The following is an 18143-nucleotide window of genomic DNA, read 5'->3' as shown; positions in this document are numbered from 1 at the left end:
CAGGGTTTGTTTTGACTGACAGTTGAGGGGTAGAACAGGAAGAGAACTCATTGTAGATAACAGTCAGCCAGTGTGAGTGAGTGAAAGTTGAGAGACCGAAAAAGGAAGAGAGAGAGAGATGTTAAACAGACTAAACATTTGAAAGTGAGACAACTTTTAAAATAGATTAGAAGTAGTTGTTTTCTCTCTCTCTCTCTCTCTCTCTCTCCCTCTCTCCCTCTCTCCCTCTTTCTCCCTCTCTCTCTCTCTCTCTCCCTCTTTCTCACTCTCTCTCTATTTGTGTTTGTTTGTGGGAGAACAAGAGTGAGAAGGGGGAGAGAGAAGAAATAGAGTGATGTGAGGAAACAGGTTAGAAAGAATAAAAGAGAGGCTGTGTAACTAATGACAGCAAACTGAAACAGGTAGCAGTTCCTCTGACTGTGCAGTAGTCAACAGAGAGCCTCAGAGAGAGTTTTTGGCATGTTCTCCTCTAGGTTAAACGGCACCACACCCTCTCAGTAACCCACTGTTTACACTCTGTCACACACACACACACACACACACACACACACACACACACACACACACACACACACACACACACACACACACACACACACACACACACACACACAATAGCATCCAATACCCCAAGTTACACCATCTCCTCGAGACAATCACTTATGACTCAATGCTGTTCACAGTGTGTTACAATGTTATTCAATAGAGAACTGAACTACAGTGTTTGATTGATGGGACTATTATTGTGTGTAATCCTATGCTAGGTAGCATGCACGGATGTCTGACAACAAATCAGCGGTAGGGGAGGCAACGTGCTATTTGCTAACTCTCTGTCTTACCTGTGTATCTTTTTGTTGTTGTTGTGCTGCACAGAGCTGAACAAGCCTGTCATTGAATGAAGTATACATTAGTACAGCCGTTTAACATAAGCAGATATTCATGTTTTTGAATTTAATTTATCTTTTTCTCCCTCTCTGTTTTCCAGGGGTGTTGGTGGGACAACAAGGTAGAGTCTCATTCTATTGGCTTCTGAGCTCTGTCTGCAAAAAGTTACAGCCAGCCAATCAGTGAATTGCTTCATATTGTTGCCGTGGCTCTGAGATCTGCCTGGTGCTGTGAAGAAGACATCTTACTCCTGAGCCCATCTTCCAGTCACCCTCCAGTCACCCTCCAGTCACCCTCCAGTCATCCTCCAGTCACCCTCCAGTCATCCTCCAGTCATCCTCCAGTCATCCTCCAGTTATCCTCAGTCACCCTCCAGTCACCCTCCAGTCATCCTCCAGTCATCCTCCAGTCATCCTAAGTCATCCTCCAGTCATCCTCCAGTCATCCTCAGTCATCCTCCAGTCCCCACTCTGCCACCTTTACATGACTAGGACGGTCACTGTGTGCCATTAAGCCAACTGCCTGTCACAGTCTATTATCCCCGCCTCATCTCTAAATCAGACCTCTTAATTGTCTGTTCCCTGTCTGATTCCTGATTGGACATCAGCCATTAACCTCCTCCCTGACAGGCTCCCTGGATCAGCTGTGACCTCAGACCCCTGCCACAGCCGTCTGCTGTAGGTAAGAATGGAGCAGGTGTACGCGTCGGGGATGGCCGCCAAGCTGCGGAGCCAGTGGGACCGGGACGAGGGTCTGGGTCAGAACCACAACGCCGTCAAGTTCCAGGGCCAGGACTTTGAGTCGCTGAGGGCCCAGTGTCTCCAGAGCAGCAGCCTGTTTGAGGACAGCCTGTTCCCCTGCGCCGCCTCCTCTCTGGGGTTCAACGAGCTGGGACCCCGCTCCTCCAAGACCCAGGGAGTACGCTGGAAGAGACCCCCGGTGAGAAGATACAGAGGATGGAGTTTAGGCTGATCCTTCTCCTTCCCTACTGACCCTATTAGTCCAGGGGTGTCAATCCATACAGGGGTGTCAATCCATACAGGGGTGTCATACCATACAGGGGTGTCAATCCATACAGGGGTGTCAATCCATACATGGGTGTCAATCCATACAGGGTTGTCAATCCATACAGGGGAGTCATACCATACATGGGTGTCATACCATACAGGGGTGTCATACCATACAGGGGTGTCATACCATACAGGGGTGTCAATCCATACAGGGGTGTCATACCATACAGGGGTGTCAATCCATACAGGGATATCATACCATACAGGGGTGTCATACCATACAGGGGTGTCAATCCATACAGGGGTGTCATACCATACAGGGGTGTCAATCCATACAGGGGTGTCATACCATACAGGGGTGTCATACCATACATGGGTGTCATACCATACATGGGTGTCATACCATACAGGGGTGTCATACCATACAGGGGTGTCATACCATACAGGGGTGTCAATCAATACATGGGTGTCATACCATACAGGGGTGTCATACCATACAGGGGTGTCAACCCATACAGGGGTGTCATACCATACAGGGGTGTCATACCATACATGGGTGTCATACCATACAGGGGTGTCATACCATACAGGGGTGTCATACCATACATGGGTGTCAATCAATACATGGGTGTCATACCATACATGGGTGTCATACCATACAGGGGTGTCATACCATACAGGGGTGTCATACCATACATGGGTGTCATACCATACATGGGTGTCATACCATACAGGGGTGTCATACCATACAGGGGTGTCATACCATTCAGGGGCGTCATACCATACAGGGGTGTCATACCATACAGGGGTGTCATACCATACAGGGATATCATACCATACAGGGGTGTCATACCATACAGGGGTGTCAATCCATACATGGGTGTCATACCATACAGGGGTATCAATCCATACAGGGGTGTCAATCCATACATGGGTGTCATACCATACAGGGGCGTCATACCATACAGGGGTGTCAATCCATACAGGGGTGTCAATCCATACAGGGGTGTCATACCATACAGGGGTGTCATACCATACAGGGGTATCAAACCATACAGTGGTGTCAATCCATTCCACGGAGGGTCGAATGTCCGCTGTTTTTTGTTATTGCCTTTATTTGTGTCCAATTATTACATAAGCAACCAATTGAGGGGAGTTCCTAAATAATCAGTGACCTTAATTGATCAATCAGTTACAAGGGAGGAGTGAAACCCGCAGACACAATAGTGTTAGACCTTTCCCTCTCCCTGGGCTCTAGTTACCAGCTAGATGTAGGAAAACTCCTGGCCCTACCTGTCCTTACTGAACCCAGACCATATTCTTACTGAACCTAGACCATATTCTTATTTAACCTAGAACATATTCTTATTTAACCTAGACCATATTCTTATTTAACCTAGAACATATTTTTAATGAACCTAGACCATATTCTTACTGAACCTAGACCATATTCTTATTTAACCTAGACCATATTCTTACTGAACCTAGACCATATTCTTATTGAACCTAGACCATATTCTTATTGAACCTAGACCATATTCTTATTTAACCTAGACCATATTCTTACTGAACCTAGACCATATTCTTATTTAACCTAGACCATATTCTTACTGAACCTAGACCATATTCTTACTGAACCTAGACCATATTCTTACTGAACCTAGACCATATTCTTATTGAACCTAGACCATATTCTTATTGAACCTAGATCATATTCTTATTGAACCTAGACCATATTCTTATTTAACCTAGACCATATTCGTATTGAACCTAGACCATATTCTTATTGAACCTAGATCATATTCTTATTGAACCTAGACCATATTCTTATTTAATCTAGACCATATTCTTACTGAACCTAAAACATATTCTTACTGAACCTAGACCATATTCTTACTGAACCTAGACCATATTCTTATTGAACCTAGACCATATTCTTATTGAACCTAGACCATATTCTTATTTAACCTAGACCATATTCTTATTGAACCTAGACCATATTCTTATTGAACCTAGACCATATTCTTATTTAACCTAGAACATATTCTTATTTAACCTAGACCATATTCTTATTTAACCTAGAACATATTTTTAATGAACCTAGACCATATTCTTACTGAACCTAGACCATATTCTTATTTAACCTAGACCATATTCTTACTGAACCTAGACCATATTCTTATTGAACCTAGACCATATTCTTATTTAACCTAGACCATATTCTTACTGAACCTAGACCATATTCTTATTTAACCTAGACCATATTCTTACTGAACCTAGACCATATTCTTACTGAACCTAGACCATATTCTTATTGAACCTAGACCATATTCTTATTGAACCTAGATCATATTCTTATTGAACCTAGACCATATTCTTATTTAACCTAGACCATATTCGTATTGAACCTAGACCATATTCTTATTGAACCTAGATCATATTCTTATTGAACCTAGACCATATTCTTATTTAATCTAGACCATATTCTTACTGAACCTAAAACATATTCTTACTGAACCTAGACCATATTCTTACTGAACCTAGACCATATTCTTATTGAACCTAGACCATATTCTTATTGAACCTAGACCATATTCTTATTTAACCTAGACCATATTCTTATTGAACCTGCCTCGCCTAGACCATATTCTTACTGCCCTGCCTACACCTAGACCATATTCTTAGCCTGACCCTCGCCTAGACCATATTCTTATTGAACCTAGACCATATTCTTATTGAACCTAGACCATATTCTTACTGAACCTAGACCATATTCTGCCTAGCCTTCGAACCTAGACCATATTCTTATTACCTGACCACGAACCTAGACCATATTCTTACTGAACCTAGACCATATTCTTATTGAACCTAGACCATATTCTTATTGAACCTAGACCATATTCTTACTGAACCTAGACCATATTCTTATTGAACCTAGACCATATTCTTACTGAACCTAGACCATATTCTTATTGAACCTAGACCATATTCTTATTGAACCTAGACCATATTCTTATTGAACCTAGACCATATTCTTACTGAACCTAGACCATATTCTTATTGAACCTAGACCATATTCTTATTGAACCTAGACCATATTCTTATTGAACCTAGACCATATTCTTACTGAACCTAGACCATATTCTTATTGAACCTAGACCATATTTTTACTGAACCTAGACCATATTCTTACTGAACCTAGACCATATTCTTACTGAACCTAGACCATATTTTTACTGAACCTAGACCATATTCTTATTGAACCTAGACCATATTCTTACTGAACCTAGACCATATTTTCCTGAACCTAGAACATGTTCTTACTGACCCTAGACCATATTCTTACTGACCCTTACTGACCCTAGATCGTATTCTAACTGAACTTACCTTAGAGCAGTCCACATCACCTGACCAGGAGAACTTTGGGCCCTAGTTGTATGGACTATTTGAAGGAAAACCCTGAATGAACCTAGACTATCCTTACTAAGCCTTACTGAGTTTAGTCCCGATCCTTAAAGGGCCCATATCAATATGACAACACAACATAATATAACACTACCCTCATACAGTTGGACTAGGGCATCATTATTTATCTTTAAAGGCAGCTGTGTGTGTGTGTGTGTTTGTGCATGTGTGTGCGTGTTCCAGTGCCGCCCTGTGTGTGTGTGTCCGAGTGTGTCTGTTTAATGCTGTATGTGTGTTTCATGCCGAATGTGTATGTGTGTGTGTGTCCTAGCTGGCGGGCCGTTCTTTCCTAATGCTCTTTACGCTCCATCTCTCCGTAGTCCCTTCCAGAATGCATCTCCTCCAACGCCTCTTCCCTCAGAACTGTGATATTGACATTCCTGGAGAGAACACACACCACACCGCTCTGCTCCACAGCCTAAAATGCAGAAAAAGCTTTGTATAGCGTAGCTAACTAGCGCTCACACTGCTCTGTGTTGAGTTAACTGTGGATGAGTAACGTGGTGGAAAGGTCTTTTCCAAAAAGTATTTTTTTAATGACGTAGTCTAGGAGTCACTTGGGTGATTGACAACAGAGATTACATGGTGGTCAGTGTGCAAAGAGCACAGCAGTTATTTGTGTTGAGGTGCAGTGTGGGGAAAGGAAAAGTGAAATGTCAGTGTTCAGCTGAGGTTATAATCACTACCTTGGACTGATTGTTGTATGTGATCTAACCTCTCTTCCTCTCTCTCTCTCTCTCTCTCTCTCTCTCTTCCTCTCTCTCTCTCTCTCTCTCTCTCTCTCTCTCTCTCTCTCTCTCTCTCTCTCTCTCTCTCTCTCTCTCTCTCTCTCAGAAGCAGACAAAGCTCAGAGTTTGTTTTGACAGAGTTGTAGTGTAGAACAGGAAGAGAGCTCAGTGTAAATAACAGTCAGCCGGTGTGAGTGTGTGAAAGTTGAGAGACTGAAAAAGAGAGAATGGAAGAGCGAAAGAAACAGACTAAACATCTGAAAGGTTTAAAATAGATTAGAAGCAGTTGTTTGATCTATTTCTCTCTCTCTCTCTCTCTTTCTCTCTCTCTCTCTCTCTCTCTCTCTCTCTCTCTCTCTCTCTCTCTCGCTCTCTCGCTTTCTCTCTCTCTCTCTCTCTCTCTCGCGCTTTCTCTCTCCCTCTTTCTCTCTCTTTCTTTCTCTCTCTGTCTCTCTCATATATCTTCCCCTCTCTCTCTCCGTCTCTCTCTCTCTCTCTCTCTCTCTTGCTTTCTCTCGCTTTCTCTCTCTCTCTCGCTCTCACTTTCTCTCTCTCCCTCTCTCTCTCCCTACAAAAGGGAATATAATAATTAAATATGGGTTATATTTACAATGGTGTTTGTTCTTCACTGGTTGCCCTTGTCTTGTGGCATCAGGTCACAGATCTTGCTGCTGTGATGTCACACTGTGGTATTTCACCCAATAGATATGGGAGTCTATCAAAATTCAGTTTGTTTTCAAGTTCTTTGTGGATCTGTGTAATCTGAGGAAAATATGTGTCTCTAATATGGTCATACATTTGGAAGGAGGCCAGGAAGTGCAGCTCAGTTTCCACCTCATTTTGTGGGCAGTGTGCACATAGCCTGTTTTCTCTTCAGAGCCAGGTCTGCATACGGCGGCCTTTCTCAATAGCAAGGCTATGCTCACTGAGTCTGTACATAGTCAAAGCTTTCCTTAAATTCGTGTCAGTCACAGTGGTCAGGTATTCTTCCGCTGTGTTCTCTCTGTTTAGGGACAAATAGCATTCTAGTTTGCTCTGATTTTTTGTTAATTATTTTATTTCCTCTCTCTCTCTCTCTCTCTCTTTCTCTCAACAGGAAATCTGTACCCGTCCCCAGTTCATAATGGATGGAGCCACTCGCACTGATATCTGCCAGGGAGCTCTGGGTGAATAACCACTTAGTCAGCTTTCACTGAGAGAGAAGGGTAGGAGAGAGAGATAGTAGAGAGGGTGGAAGTAGGGGAGAGTGGGAGGTGGGGGAGAGCGGTAGGGAAGAGAGAGAGGTGGGAGGTGGGAGAGAGAGGTGGGAGGTGGGAGAGAGAGTTGGGAGAGAGAGGTAGGGGAGAGAGAGAGGTGGGAGGTGGGAGAGAGAGGTGGGAGGTGGGAGAGAGAGCCGAGGGAGGTGGGAGAGAGAGGTAGGTAGGGGAGAGAGAGAGCCAGGGGAGGAATTGTATTTGTAAGTATGATTATGATGCTGCCTCTTGGCAAGCTCAGAGATGTGTATCCCAATGGGACTTAGCTGGTTAAATAAACACAAATAAATTAGAAGAGAGAGGTTGTGAGAGAGAGATGGAGAGAGGTAGGGAGAGAGGTAGGGAGAGAGAGACGGAGAGAGGTAGGGAGAGAGAGAGATGGAGAGAGGTAGGGAGAGAGAGACGGAGAGAGGGAGGGAGAGAGAGACGGAGAGAGGTAGGGAGAGAGACGAAGAGAGGTAGGGAGAGAGAGACGGAGATGTAGGGAGAGAGAGAGGGAGAGAGAGACGGAGAGAGGGAGGGAGAGAGAGACGGAGAGAGGGAGGGAGAGCGAGACGGAGAGAGAGACGGAGAGAGGTAGGGAGAGAGAGACGGAGAGAGGGAGGGAGGGAGAGAGAGACGGAGAGAGGTAGGGAGAGAGAGACGGAGAGAGGTAGGGAGAGAGACGGAGAGAGAGAGAGAGAGACGGAGAGAGGTAGGGAGAGCGAGACGGAGAGAGGGAGAAAGAGAGAAATGGAAAGCGAGAGAAAGAAAGATGAATATGCCCACAGAAAAGTTTTGATTGACATCGAGGTGTTTTCCTCTAAACCCTGCAGAGGATGAATAATGTATACCCCGCTCTGCTATCTCACATCTTAAAAAGGAAATAGTTGTCTTATGTCCTCTTCTGTTAGAGGTAGGTGTAGTGATTGAAGCAGCATACTGTTGGTCCAGTTCAAAGTCAAACACTCAAAGGAGGTTTCGTAGGGTCATGGAGGGTGAAGGGTGTGTTAACAGATGTTTGGACCCCTCTCTCTTTACAGGTTGCTTATAAGGTGCATTCCAGTTTTACAAGGTTTTTACCACTTCAGGCTGAAGTGATTCGTTCCCACAGCAGACAGAAACAGACAGCAGTATCTGTCTGCAATTAATAAGTAATGTCTAAGATTACGTGTTGTTGTCAGATAGCTAGCTTCACCTACCCTTGAGGCGAGAAATTATTCAAAGGAAGAACAGTTGGGAACTTTTGAAGAGATGAATGATGAACAGGGGGAGAGTTTTACCTTATCGTGTTGCTAGAGCAGGAAAAACTCTGGGCATTAGTTGAACGCTATGACTAGCAAACAGAGTATTTCCTGGTCAGAACATGTGGCCAGAAAAAACTCACCCTTCTAATGAATGGTTGTTGACTTCTTGAAGGGATGACTGATACAATGCATTGCTATCATTGCCATAGTCTACCTATGACTAAGGTTTTATGTTGTGTGTGTGTGTGTGTGTGTGTGCGTGTGCGTGTGCGTGTGCGTGTGTGTGTGTGTGTGTGTGTGTGTGTGTGTGTGTGTGTGTGTGTGTGTGTGTGTGTGTGTGTGTTTTACAGGTGACTGCTGGTTGCTGGCAGCCATAGCTTCGTTGACTTTGAATGATAATCTCCTCCACAGAGTGGTTCCTCATGGACAGGACTTCGGAGGACAGTACGCTGGCATCTTCCACTTCCAGGTCAACACACACTCACTTCCTGTTTCTATTACTACTGTATATTGAGATATTCCTGTTGATTTCCCAAATACTAGATCTACAGTATTTAGCGGCCTAAATTCTCTGCTTGACATTTACGGATAGTTCAGTCAAAATCTCGACTGTCACAGTTACTGAGTAATAAACCAGTTCTAAACACTTTATCTGCAAACAATACACCTAGGTAAGATGTGAGTACATCCGAGGGACCTGTTCCTGCTTCTTGCCAGGCCTTATCATATGAACTTTGCTTTGTACACAAAACCAAACCTCTTACTCAAACCTTATGTATCACCTTCTTATGTATCACTAGTCACTTTAAACAATGCCCCTTTATATCATGTTTACATACCCTACATTACTCATCTCATATGTATATACTGTACTCTATACCCTCTACTGCATCTTGCCTATGCCGTATGGCCATCGCTCATCCATATATTTATATGTACATATTCTTATTCATTACTTTACACTTGTGTGTGTATAATGTAGTTGTTGTGAAATTGTTGGATTACTTGTTAGATATTGCTGCACGGTTGGAACTAGAAGCACAAGCATTTCACTACACTCGCATTAACATCTGCTAACCATGTGTATGTGACCAATACAATTTGATTTGATTTGATCAGAAAGTGAAAGGATAAATTAACTGCACAGTTTATAGTAACTCTCCAGTGAAAATCCCCCTTTCAAAGTTTATATTCTGTTAACTCATACCCAAATAATATTGTTGACTCATCTTATACTCGTATTTGTGGCCAAAGCATACATTTGAGAAAAAAAACTTCAAAAACCTCAAACTTGTATCTTAAACATTTAAAAAATGCTTGCTATTTCCTCAAAGATAATGACATCGTCCAACCTCATTGGGTGAGCTGGCCAATCAGCAATCTACTCACATTCATATTTTTCATAACAGGTAAACAGCCCCACCATTACAACACGGAAAAGCTGCTTTTTAACGTACTTAATTGCCTTTTTTGGGGGGGAAAGTATTTCACTCGTATTGTAGTTAACTATAGGTCATATTTCATAGAAATCTGGAAACACTTGACAGTTACATTAAGTTACTAAAGTGCAGCTGGCTATTTGACTACGATATGGTTCACTTTCTTGTAGCCACCACAGGTGTGTCAAATATTGTTGTGATAACGTTGGGGTGAATTTAAGTTAAAATTATCCTGTCCGTTGAACTGGAATACAAATAAGTTCACAAATTGATTGGTTTTATGTGGATCAGACCCCAACTCTGCTAAATAGATACATTGAGATATAGTTATGATAGGAATGAATCCTAACTTCCAACTGTCACGCCCTGACCATAGTTTGCTTTGTATGTTTTATGTTTTGTTTGGTCAGGGTGTGATCTGAGTGGGCATTCTATGTTGTATGTCTGGTTTGTCTATTTCTATGTGTTTGGCCTGATATGGTTCTCAATCAGAGACAGGTGTTTTGCGTTGTCTCTGATTGGGAACCATATTTAGGTAGCCTGTTTTGTATTGTGGGTTGTGGGTGATTGTCTATGTGTAGTGTTTAGTGTCAGCACTATTTGTTATTTAGCTTCACGGTCGTCGTTTATTGTTTTTGTATTCGTTTCGCAAAGTGTTCTCTTTCTATTAAAAACAAGATGAACACAAACCACGCTGCATATTGGTCCTCCGATCCTTCAAACTTTTCCTCCTCAGACGAGGAGGAAGAAGACAGCCATGACACCACCTACATAAAATGTTCACTTCGTCTCTTCCTGTCATCAATGCGTTCAACTTTGAGTGGAAGTTAGGATATGCCTCATAAAGGCTAATTGTGTAGATTCAGTAATGTGATCATAGTGTGATTCCCCCTCTTGTGTGTGTCTGTGGAGGAGGGAGTGTTGTGGTACGTCTCTGTGTCAGTCCAGCCCTGACCAAATGTTGCATTTCCAGTTTAGCAGGTTAAAAAACATACTGCTTTTGCGACGCCCCGGTTTAGCTACTGTATGTTGGCTAATATAAGTCTTTTCAGTTTGGTTGATTTCTAAATCCCCTGTCTAATGGGACAACCACAGAGCAGGCATTACATGCATTAATTGTCTGTCTTTCACCTAAACAATGTGGATGAACCAGCAGGATCAGTTTTATTTTATACTAATACAATTTATCAGCTAAATAGATTTGGTTTAAAGGCCTAATGCAGCTGTTTTTCTATCAATATCAGATAATTTTTGGGTAACAATTAAGTACCTTACTTTAATAGATTTCCATTCAAACGGGCAACAAAAAATGATCAAGCAAGAATATTTCTACCACTGTCTGGGAGTGGTCTGGGTGGGGGAGGGGAAAGCTGAGAGCTTTGGAACTCTCCTTGTTATTGGTCTATTAATCAATTGACTGCATGGTGATGTCACCATGGAATGCCAAAACTTCCTCCCATGCTAACCTGCTGATTATAAGATTGGAGAACACGTTGGGAGGGAGTTTAAACCATTCCTCCATACAGAATCTTTCCAGATCCTTGATATCCTTCGACTGCCCTTATGGACTGTCCTCTTCAATTCAAACTCAAGGTTTTCAATGGGGTTCCAGTCCGGAGACTGAGATTACAAAATGTTGATTTTGTGGTCATTGAATCATTTCTTTGTGGGTTTAGATGTGTGCTTGGGGTTATAATCTTGCTGTAAGATCCACTTGTGGCCAAGTTTCAGCCTCCTGGCAGAGGCAACCAGTGTTTTGGCTAAAATGTCCTGGTACTGGATAAAGTTCATAATGCCATTGACCTTAACAAGAAAAGTACCTCATACCTACTGTAAAATATGGTGGTGCATCTTTGATGTTATGTTTGGTTTGCTTCCACTGGTCCTGTGGCCCTTGTTAAGGTCAACGACATCATGAACTTGACCAAGTCTGAGGAAATGTTTTACCCAAAACCTGGTTACCTCTGCCAGGAGGCTGACACTTGGCCACAGGTGCATTTTCCAGCAAGACAATAACACCAAGCAGACATGAGAAATGGTTAGTTGAGCACAAAATCGACATTTTGCAACAGCCATCTCAGTCTCTGGACTTGAAGCCCATTGAAAACCTGTGTTTTGAATTGAAAGGACAGTCCATAAGAACAGACAAAGGATATTAAGGATCCGGAAAGATTCTGTATGGAGGAATGTGTGTTCTCCAATCTCATAAAAACATTTTAGAAGAAGCCCCAGTGCCGTTATCCTCACAAAGTGAGCTATTGAAAGGTATTGCCTGTTATTTATCTCTGTTTTTTTGTTTCGTTTCTACAATTGTAAAGTGCCTTTAGGAAGTTGAAAAGGGCTATATAATGTTCCATGTATTATTGGTATTGGAAACAGGGGTAGCAATCCTTTTAACCCCTATCTTATTTAGAAAAAACATACTACTTGAGTAAACAACATCTCTATGTGAGCAATTGTACTAGTGTAAAATAAATATATTTTTTGAGCATGCATTATTGCTCAGTATTAGTAGTATTTATTTTATATACTCTTTTTTGCTGAGATCTTGATCACACACACACATACTTACACTCATGCACGTTCACAGGCACACGCACAAACACACATACACACACACACTCATGCACGCACGCACACGCTCACACACACACACACACACACACACACACACACACACACACACACACACACACACACACACACACACACACACACACACACACACACACACTCATGCACACACAAACACACACACTCATGCACTCTCGTAAGTGTCATTGTGGCTTCTGGTTCTGACACTTTGGGGAAAAATGTCTTCAATGTGGTTCCATTAGTGTTTCCCAGAGCCATGTACCTCATAGATACTGTACATGTCCCTGGTTTCCCTCATCTCATCTGGTCTGGTGGCGCTGTATTGCCTTGCCGTTATTGCATCAGTCAACTGCATGCAGCTGAGGAGTATGATACATTACTGAGCAGCTTGTGTTTCTCCCTCTAAAAGCGTACTGACATCACAGTGGTGTAGGCAGACTACATGGAACCCACCATAACTTCCTCTGGTTGTTACCTCAGTCTTAGTTCCGTATTTCCCCTGTTGAGCTCTATCTACGATGAGCTGGTTCTAGTGCCACCTCTGACCTCTGGTGGTCATTGGCTGTCAGTGATCATAAACTCCCTGCTTATCCTCGGGTTTTTTTGTTTGTTGTTGTCTTCTTCAATGTTCTGTGTATTCACTCTTGGTGTGTATAGTAACATGAATATGATCCTTGTGTAAAACTGACCATGGATCAGCTTCCAGAGACAACTCCCTTCATTCTACTCTACTCTTCATTCTAGTTCTGAGACGGTTATAAACTCCCTACTGTCTGTGTGTTGTAGTTCTGAGATGGTTATAAACTCCCTACTGTCTGTGTGTTGTAGTTCTGAGATGGTTATAAACTCCCTACTGTCTGTGTGTTGTAGTTCTGAGATGGTTATAAACTCCCTACTGTCTGTGTGTTGTAGTTCTGAGATGGTTATAAACTCCCTACTGTCTGTGTGTTGTAGTGCTGAGATGGTTATAAACTCCCTACTGTCTGTGTGTTGTAGTTCTGAGATGGTTATAAACTCCCTACTGTCTGTGTGTTGTAGTTCTGAGATGGTTATAAACTCCCTACTGTCTGTGTGTTGTAGTTCTGAGATGGTTATAAACTCCCTACTGTCTGTGTGTTGTAGTTCTGAGATGGTTATAAACTCCCTACTGTCTGTGTGTTGTAGTTCTGAGATGGTTATAAACTCCCTAGTGTCTCTGTGTTGTAGTTCTGGCAGTATGGGGAGTGGGTGGAGGTGGTGATTGATGACAGGCTGCCGGTGAAGGATGGGAAGCTGCTGTTTGTCCACTCTGCCGAGGGAGGAGAGTTCTGGAGCGCCCTGCTGGAGAAGGCCTATGCCAAGTAAGGAGGGATGAGGGAGGAGAGGAGAAGAGGGTGGTTAGAAGAATTCAAATGTAAATGTGGGCTTTGCATTTCTTTCACTCTGTCTATGTATATGTTTGTGTGTGTTATGATATCAGTATCGCTCTGGATTAGAGCGTCTGCTAAATGACCAAAATGTAAATATAAAATGATATGTCTGTATGCTTATTGTATTGTCATTTGTGGTCTTACATAGACTTTTGACACAGAATTGTCAACCCTTGTTGCAGGTTGAATGGCTGTTATGAGGCTCTGTCGGGAGGCAGTACGTCAGAGGGTTTTGAGGACTTCACAGGAGGAGTGACGGAGATGTTCGAGCTGAGGAAGGCGCCCTCTGACCTTTACAGCATCATCAGCCGGGCCGTGGAGAGAGGCTCACTGCTGGGCTGCTCCATAGACGTCAGTACCGATACCCCTCACATACGCTGAACCGACACATGTAGCAGTGTTTGTACGTGTGTGTGTGTGTGTGTGTGTGTGTGTGTGTGTGTGTGTGTGTGTGTGTGTGTGTGTGTGTGTGTGTGTGTGTGTGTGTGTGTGTGTGTGTGTGTGTGTGTGTGTGTGTGTGTGTGTGTGCGTGCGTGCGTTTGTGTGCGTGTGTCTTCCCTGACCGTGTCCTTTCTCTATCCCCAGATCACCGGCAGTCATGACATGGAGGCCGTGACCTTTAAGAAGCTAGTGAAAGGCCACGCCTACTCATTGACAGCGGTCGACGAGGTGAGCCAATGCTTGATTGACACTAAGAGGGTAATCCCAGTTTGTTTTAGTGGGGTTCCAAACAGAGAGAACAATAATTACATCCGATTGGACAGAAAAGACAGCGTTGAAACCAATACAAATGTGTTTCCATTTGCATCAGTTTGATTGACTCAAGGCTGGTGATTTGCCCAGCTACTAAGCGTCTGTGTAATGCAGTATCCCTCTCCATCAGGTGGTGTACAGGGGGAATAAGACCAAACTGGTCCGTATCCGCAACCCCTGGGGAGAGATAGAGTGGACTGGGGCCTGGAGTGACAAGTACGAGACAGAAGCTTCACTTTACACCTCTCATATTACATATCATGTGTCAAATACCGTGTATTCCGACCCCTTGACTTGTTTCACATTTTGTTACATTACAGCCTTATTCTAAAATGGACATGGATTAAATAACTGTCATATCATATATCATATCACTAGTGAGTTTATAACTGTCATATCATATATCATATCACTAGTGATTTTATAGTTGTCATATCATATATCATATAACTAGTGGGTTTATAACTGTCATATCATATATCATATCACTAGTGAGTTTATAGTTGTCATATCATATATCATATAACTAGTGGGTTTATAACTGTCATATCATATATCATATCACTAGTGAGTTTATAGTTGTCATATCATATATCATATAACTAGTGGGTTTATAACTGTCATATCATATATCATGTAACTTGTGAATTTATAGTTGTCATATCATATAGCATATCTAGTGAGTTTATAGCTGTCATATCATATAACTAGTGGGTTTATGACTGTCATATCATATATCATGTAACTTGTGAATTTATAGTTGTCATATCATATAGCATATCTAGTGAGTTTATAGCTGTCATATCATATAACTAGTGGGTTTATGACTGTCATATCATATATCATGTAACTTGTGAATTTATAGTTGTCATATCATATATCATATTACTAGTGAGTTTATAGTTGTCATATGTCATAAAACTAGTGAGTTTATTTGCTGTCATATCATATATCATATAACTACTATTTGTTGTTGAAATACAGTCAGTGATGTGTTTTCATTGTGGATGTTTCAGCTCCAGAGAGTGGGAGGGTGTTGACCGCTCAGTCAGAGGGCGACTACAGAACTGCAGTGAGGACGGAGAGTTCTGGTGAGTGTGTGTTTGTTTATGTGTATGTATTTGTGACACCAAGTCGGATGTCTTATTGGCCGATCGGTATGGTACTTGAGAGTAGGTGTGCGCTAATGCATCGTATACCTGACCGACTCTCAATCTCCCTCCCCCCTCTCCCTCCCTTCTATCAGGATGTCGTTCAGTGACTTCCTGCTTGAGTTCACACGTCTGGAGATCTGCAACCTGACAGCAGACGCCCTGGAGGCCACCCAGCAGAAGAAGTGGAGCTCAGCCGTCTACCAGGGGGAGTGGAGGTCAGGAAGCACGGCTGGGGGCTGCAGGAACTTCCCTGGTGAGGAGGCAGGGAGGATGGAAAGAAGGAGGCAGGGAAGGAGGCAGGGAAGCAGGCAGAGAAGGAGGCAGAGGAGAGAGGGAAGTGGCCCAGCCAGGCTGTAGCAAAGAGAGAAGGATAAAGACAGTTACTCCTAGTCAATGAGTAAAGGAGTTTTTTTTCTCCCATGGTTAAGATTACGATTTGGGAGGGTAGGCTGAAGCTAGACATGTACCTAAAAGCAACTTCTACTGGATGCGTGAGGATAAAGAAATGGTGTCTAATAAACAGTTGATTAAAATGTTTCCTTCTCTAGAGTCTTCTAATAACTGTTTCCCCCACAATCATTAGCCACATTCTGGATCAATCCGCAATTCAAGGTTGCCCTGCAGCACCCCGACACAGCTGGCCAATCAGATTGCAGCTTCCTGGTGGCGCTCATGCAGAAGGACCGGAGAAAGAAACGCAAGGAGGGCAAAGACATGGAGACCATCGGTTTCGCCATCTACGAGGCAAGAAACTGATCTTTGTATCTTGTTAAACTTTTTTCTTTGAGTTTTAAAGTGTAAGCAAGGCAATACGACAGTTTGTCAAGGAAAGTGTTTTGAACAAGTAGAATTGACTGGATGTTTCTATCTAACTCCTATATTTTTCTGTGTCTCTCTTCAGGTTCCTAATGAGGTATGTATATTCTGCTGGCCAGTATTCTTTGACGTTAGGTTGTAAGTTAATCTTGTGATAAGCTGTAAGAGTCCAGCATAACTATGATCCTGTTGGTCCATTTGCTAGATATTTAGAGTGCGTTAAAACCTGTTGGACAGTGTGTCATAGCTGAAGAAGTGGAATCCAGCCAAAAGGCCTATAATGGTCGGTGCAGCTTGTGCTTAGGCTCACAGCCAATTGTCTCACATGGAGATGCATGGTGGCACTCTCCTCATGCTGTGGCAACATTGGGGAGATCTGCAGTTGCTGCATCCATTTTTCAACTATTATGGTATGTAGGCATTATGGTATGTAGGCATTATGGTATGTAGGCCGGCCTTGAAGAATAGAACTAAGAAATGCCTCATGAGCTTAGTTCAAATGTCACCCCATCAGAACCCAACATATCAGCTTGTTTTACTTCAATGTTCGTGAACAAAGTCAATTTAAACAAACACCATATAATCTCAAAACATAGTTGAAACTATCATTTCTATATCATGGATGGTCTTTCCTTGCATCCATAGTCAAAAAAATTGAGAGTATTTACATTTCTCCAGCCCCATCCTGCAGCGTTTTACTGAAACAGGGATGGGGAAAACGCTTTGTTATTGTTTCAACTGCTGATTGCCGCTTTAAGGTCAAAGCTCAGAGGTCAAGGGTTCAGATATTTACTTCCCTCACAGTCAGGGGTTAGGTTCACCTAGAAGGGGGTGCAATGAACTCAACTTCTCTGAAGTGAACTAACTTGCCCACAGTGCTTTCTTCTCAGTATGTGGGCAGATCAGGGGTTAGAGGTCAAGGGTTATAGTTCATTCAACTAATTCACTCACAGAGCTTTCCCTCCTCTCCATCCTCTTAGTACAGGGGTTAAGTTCACCTAGTTTAACTAACTCACTCATACTGCTTTCCCCTGCCCTGAGTATGTGGGCAGATCAGGGGTTAAGGGTTAGCGGTTAGAGGTCAAGGGTTAGTGAGTTCACCTCCCTCACAGCATTTTCCCACTACTCTCTCTGTCCTCTTAGTACATGGGTAAATCAGGCGTCCACCTGAAGAGAGACTTCTTCCTGACGCACGGTTCCAGCGCCCGCTCTGAGCTCTTCATCAACCTGAGAGAGGTGAGCTCTCGCTTCCAGCTGCCTGCCGGGGAGTACATCATTGTCCCCTCCACCTTTGAACCCAAGAAGGAGGGAGACTTCGTCCTCAGGGTCTTCTCTGAGAAACCTGCCAACTATGAGTGAGTGATGGAGAAGTGAGAGGTGGACAGGAAATATGATAGGTTGATTATGGAT

General features: G+C 42.9%; 1 protein-coding gene across 1 annotated transcript in view; it reads left to right on the top strand.

The window, feature by feature from the left end:
* LOC139561760 (calpain-1 catalytic subunit-like) overlaps positions 1–18143 on the top strand; it is a 29598-nt gene that overhangs the window by 7619 nt on the left and 3836 nt on the right. The window contains exons 2-13 of the mRNA XM_071379039.1: positions 986–1824; positions 7185–7254; positions 8918–9036; positions 13808–13941; positions 14193–14361; positions 14596–14679; positions 14894–14979; positions 15780–15854; positions 16010–16170; positions 16501–16661; positions 16819–16830; positions 17877–18088. Of these exons, the coding sequence (XP_071235140.1) occupies positions 1573–1824; positions 7185–7254; positions 8918–9036; positions 13808–13941; positions 14193–14361; positions 14596–14679; positions 14894–14979; positions 15780–15854; positions 16010–16170; positions 16501–16661; positions 16819–16830; positions 17877–18088 (1535 nt within the window). The 5' untranslated portion in view covers positions 986–1572. The remainder of the gene's footprint in view (positions 1–985; positions 1825–7184; positions 7255–8917; positions 9037–13807; positions 13942–14192; positions 14362–14595; positions 14680–14893; positions 14980–15779; positions 15855–16009; positions 16171–16500; positions 16662–16818; positions 16831–17876; positions 18089–18143) is intronic.

This window comes from Salvelinus alpinus, chromosome 31 (assembly GCF_045679555.1).
Source record: "Salvelinus alpinus chromosome 31, SLU_Salpinus.1, whole genome shotgun sequence".
Taxonomy (NCBI): Eukaryota; Metazoa; Chordata; class Actinopteri; order Salmoniformes; family Salmonidae; genus Salvelinus; species Salvelinus alpinus.
The sequence above is the reverse complement of the archived record's forward strand: the minus strand, read 5'-3'. Positions and strand labels throughout refer to the sequence as shown.